This window comes from Uloborus diversus, chromosome 9 (assembly GCF_026930045.1).
Source record: "Uloborus diversus isolate 005 chromosome 9, Udiv.v.3.1, whole genome shotgun sequence".
In the NCBI taxonomy this organism is placed as follows: Eukaryota; Metazoa; Arthropoda; class Arachnida; order Araneae; family Uloboridae; genus Uloborus; species Uloborus diversus.
Genome location: NC_072739.1, coordinates 61951213 through 61956609, shown reverse-complemented (window position 1 = coordinate 61956609; position 5397 = coordinate 61951213). Strand labels below are relative to the sequence as shown.

Here is a 5397-nt window from a genome sequence, read left to right as displayed (position 1 = left end):
ATCGTTCCTAGCTGTTCTTTTTTGTTCCTTTCTTGAATTGTACTCGAATCGAACTACCGCCAAGCCTTGACACCGATGTAAAAAATTTTATCGTCCGAATTTCTATTACTCAGATGATTCATTTTCACTGGAACCGCCAACCGCGGTCGTTTGCTGAGCAGCTATATTTTAAATATATTTGCTCAAAATGTAGAGCAACAGAAGACCTTTTAAAGTCGAGAGCTTTTTAGAATTTATAAAGTAGGTTAGATGATTTGCTTTCAGTATTTGAATGTCAAGAGGGCGTGTAACATTTATCCTTTTAAACAATTAATGTGAAGTTGCAATGCTCAAGTTCTGAAAGTAAAATAAGAATTTTTAATCATTTAAGGGGGTCCGGGACACAAAAATCGTCAAATTTTGCAATTTTTTTTTTATAATTTGAAAAATTGCTCCGTTTCTTTTTGCTTAAGAAGACGTTTGAATCTTGTTTCTACCTTAAATAGAACGAAAGATATAGTTATTTTTGTTGCATGCATCTAACTAATGTGTACTTAACTTTAAAACTTTAAACGCGTTTTTCTCCATGATGCAATTTTTCCCGATTTCTTGCATTCAAACTCTTATAAGTCAGGAACCGATAGAGATAAAGTAATGAAACTTGGAGGATATCTTTTTCAAGCAGTTTACTTTAATTTTTATTCGGCGAATTTGAAAAAAACGTTTACTGCAAAAATTATGATTTTTTTAAAAAAAAGTATCTTCGAATTTTTCGAAATTTTTTTTCAAATATTTTTTATTTTTTATTGAATCAATATTTTTAAAATCGCCGAATAAAAATTAAAGCTTAGATATTTGTGCATACTTTTTTGAAAAAAAAATGAAAATTGACCATTAATATTTTGAGTTATAGCAATTTAAAGCAACCCCATTTTTTTGAAGAAAACTAATTAAATTTAAATAAAAAAATAATTTTTTTTCATATTTATGTTATGATTTTGCTTATTAAATAAATGATGAATCAGTGCAAGAAATTTCAAAACTCTAAAGTACATAATAAAAATTTTTTCAAAATGTGTCCCGGACCCCCTTAAGCACTGCGCACGGTACGAATAAATTAAACTATTCACTAATTTTTTTGAACATGACTGGGATGGTATGAAGATTTAGAAAAATTAAGCTAAAAAATGTCACTTCACAAAACAACGTGTAAAATAAAAGAAAAATAATAAAAGAAAAATTACGGTACAAGTAACAAATACGTTGGGTTCGTGATAGAAAGATTAACTATTTGGACACACAGTTCAGGAAAGATACTTCTTGAAAATCTTCCAAGAATTTTCAAGTATCTTTCCTTAACAAACTAACTACAGTTAAAAAACTAACTACATTGTAATTAAACGCAATTTCAAACCACTACATCTAAAAAAATACAATTTGAAAACATTTTAAAACCTCAAACGATGCTTGGATTCACAAAGAAAGCTTCAATTATCGAAATGTATGCTCGTATTTCAACTTTATGGAATATTTTTAAAATATTATAACGACTTAACTAGCGAAACACTTGAACCAATAAAATTAAAGTGTTTCAATCATGCATCCTTGACTATTTTCAAATGGTATGATACATATCTCAAAAGCAAACAAGAAAAATAACTTAAGCATTTGAATCAACTTATAGTGGGAGCACAAAACTTATTCTGTACCCAGTTTTCAAGTTACAGTTTACAAGGGAAGTTTCCAGGTTCGTTAACGTTTTCCAATGAAATCTAAAGTGTGACGTAGTCGTCCCATTTTTGACCACTACTTTACGTGATCGTAAATGCGAACATGACCACTGTGTTTCAAAAAACTGTCACAACGACTATGGACGTAACTTTTTTACTTTTTATTTTTTTTTTAAATTTTTACCTAAATTTTTCTTACACTTAATAATTTACTAATGCATCTATAATGCCTGTAATTATATCCATACTATTGATACTATATAAGACAAACAATACAACCTTTAATAGATACCTGTAAGAAAATCTTTAGAGATGTCCTATCCACTGATTAACGACAAAATTTTCACCACAATTGTGTTTTCGTAAGTATAATAACCGTCCTCCCTATTTTAGCCTACTTTCCCGTAAAAATAAAAGAAAGAAGAAAAAAGCACGAAAGAAGGTTTAATGCATATTAAAATTATCGTTAAAAACAAAAAATGTTACAAATAAATAAAGTAACTAAATAAATATCAAAAAAAATTTAAATTGCAAAGAAGAGTATTGAGTTGGGGAAAATGTGAGTTTATCGGTCTGTCCTCCTCTCCAATCTCCCCCCCCCCCCAGTAACTTTTGAGGGAATAGTCCGATTGGAATAATTTTTTTTTTTTTGCTCGAAAGAGCGTGGCGAGGACACCTCATTCCCATGTTTTACTTTTTGATATGAAAAAACTTTCGTTCAACTTTGAACAGTTGAACAGTTTTGTTCAACTTTGAACAAACTTTACGTAAGCGCCTACGGGGAAATTTAAGGCAAGTATAGATCCTGAACTTAATGGCGAATTAGCTTCAAACAAACTATGTTCGAAAAAGCTGTTGACAAAGGACAAACATCAAAAAAGACTTGAATTTGAACACTTTTTCGCTCAGTTTTGAACAGTTCGAAAACAACTGAACATTAGCTCCTACGGGGAAAACTAAAATCAATATAGATTCCGAACTTAAAGGCGGATTTGCTTCAAACAAATTATGTTAGAAAAAGCTCTCTGAACATGTATAGAGCAGATTTTTGACTAAGCTATTTTCGGGGTTTTTAGAAATCAGTTAAAATTGTTAAAAAGACATGTTTGACATAATTTGCAGTCTTAGCTATTAGAGAAAATTAGAAAATACTGATTAGTACTAGAAAGTCGATGCTGGTGGAACGATAAAGTAGGCTCGTTTAGTTCGGTACGGAACTTCTTGTAATTCAATTTTTCTGTTCAAATACAAAAAAAAAAAAAAAATGACATCGGTGTTAAGGAAGCATCGCTCTAATACATCAATCGTGAAAACAGCGACATCAATGTCACAGCCCTAATACGGAGTAAAAGATTTATTGTTGGGACAAACTTAACTTGGCAGCATTTTCAAGGCCCTTCACAATGCTGCATTTACCTCAACAATAGTATTGATTTCAGCAAAATAAAATTTACTTTAACACAAAACTTTCCAGATTAACAGAACGAATTCATATGTTTATCAATCAAATTGATATCTAGTTTTAATTAAAAATATACAGGATGTTCCGTTTTAACAAGCAAAACCTTTATTTTCGCAACCGTTAGTCCTAGATGTATTCTTCCAATTGCAAATATGTTCAAAATCAGAAGAGGAAGTGAGACATTGAAAGTTTGAAGCAAAAATAAAAATGAGTCAAAAAATACAGAATTTAACTTTTTATACGGACCCCTGGTCTCCTAACTTATATTTAGGGAAATAATCTCCGTTGAAAAACTATTCCAACACAAAAAGTTTGAAATTAATACGACCAATATTCACCGAGATATGAAACGCAGCGTTTTGTGACTTACACCACTTTTCACTCGCCGTCAATAACACTTTTTGGGAGAAAATATAGCTGTTAACAAGTGTTTAAAATTATATGTGTGCATAGAGTGTGTTTTTTTTTAAATGTTCGAGGTTTTGTAGTGTATTTTTGCGTATCACGGCATAACATTTGCATGAATTTTTGAAAAGCAATGAAAAATATAAATACCTTTTTTTTACCTTACTTTAACGACCTGCTATTCTTCTGAAAGGGCGATAAGTCCCAACCTCATCTTCTGTATGGTCCCTAAAATCTTTGAACTGGAATATCTCCTTAAGTTTTGGTCGCACAAATGTCAAGTTTTTTGTGTCAGTAATAGGTTTCAATGGAGATTATTTCTCTAAATATTAGTTAGAGGACCTAGGGCCCGTATAAAAATTAAATTTTGTACTTTTTGACTCAATTTTACTTTTGCTTCTAACTCTCGGTATCTTAACTGTACATCTGATTTTGAACATCTTTGCAATTGGAAGTATCCGTCTAGGATTAACGGTTATGAAAATGAAGGTCTTGCAGGTTAAAACGGAACTCCCTGCAGATACAAATACATCTCTGTTTTAGAAACATCGAAATAGATCCTGCAAACTTTTGTACATTTTAATAAAAATTTAGTGAGTCAAGTCAACTAAATGGGGATATTTCGATAATTGGGAATCTGGCGATCTTTCTTCATTGGCGTAAATTTTTGGCTCCAGCGCCTGCGCAAGAGATATTTTTCTTTGCAAATCTAAACAAAGAGACCGGAAACATTTATTAACATAGGGTTGCTATAAATCAGAAGGGTTACCAAAATAAAATTATTTACGCAAAAAATGAGACGACCTCGCCAGATTCTCAATTATCGAAGTATCTCCAACTAAATACTAGAGACACTAGTCTCTAGTGTGGTGGTGGTCAAGTGGTCGGAAATGTGTTCAGACGTTTACCACTGACTTCAATGTTTATGCTAAGATTGACAAGACTCAAGTTGTTTACATAACTCTATGGACCTGGCAACAAGAATTATTTAAATAGCCTTATGAACCTGGCAACAAGATTTTTTGTTAACAAACTTATTTATACTTTCTCGTGTGACAACGAAAACAAATTGAAAAGATTAAATAAAAAGTCTCATAAGAAGCAAGGTAGGTTTTAAAAATTTACGTAAGAATAAGTCTCTAAAGTAGACTCTCAAATTAAACATTTTTCATAGTAAGTTATGTCGAAATTTCTGCGAAGCAGACTGATGAGTGTTTTATTCAACCCAGTTCGTTGCAATGGTGATCAAGCTGGTACACTGGGCAGCGGGGCAGGAAAAGGTGGAGGTGCTGGAGGCTCCATCAGAGAAAGTGGCGGGGCCTTTGGAAAAATGGAACAGGCTCACGAAGAACAGTATTTCAGAAAGTTGCAGCAGGAACAAATACAAAAGCTCAAAGAAGATATGGAAAGGCAAAAGCAATTGGTTGAGAGATTGAAAGCAGAGCTCGAAAAGCAGAAAGGAAAACTTGGTAACATTGAAAGCTCTAAGAGCAATGAAAATTCAAACCAGTGTGGATAATAAAGTACAATAAAAGAAGCCTTGTTTTGTGTATATCAAATTTAAGATTTTTGTGGTAATTTATTTAATATGAATTTTAATAAACGTTGAAAACTTTTGTGCTATTCTTCACAAAAACTTTCTGAAAAAAAAGTGCTAAACGAGTGGGTATATGTATATTTATTAAGTACTACCATTTCATATTTCATATTATTTGATTCAATACAAATATCAACATCAATTAAAACAAACAAAAAAAAAAATAATAATCCGCCAAATGATTGAATTCACCTGTTAAAATATCAAGTAATCTGCCAAATAAA

General features: G+C 31.5%; 1 protein-coding gene across 1 annotated transcript; it reads left to right on the top strand.

The window, feature by feature from the left end:
- Nucleotides 1-4756: 4756 nt before the first annotated feature.
- On the top strand, nucleotides 4757-5095 carry LOC129230263 (ATPase inhibitor, mitochondrial-like). Its single transcript, XM_054864664.1, has one exon. It carries the CDS (start codon nucleotides 4757-4759, stop codon nucleotides 5093-5095), a length of 339 nt encoding a protein of 112 aa, XP_054720639.1.
- The last annotated feature ends 302 nt before the right edge of the window (nucleotides 5096-5397 follow it).

Coding starts and splice junctions, on each gene's coding strand:
- LOC129230263 (XM_054864664.1), top strand. CDS start 4,757: ATGTCGAAATTTCTGCGAAGCAGACTGATGAGTGTTTTATTCAACCCA.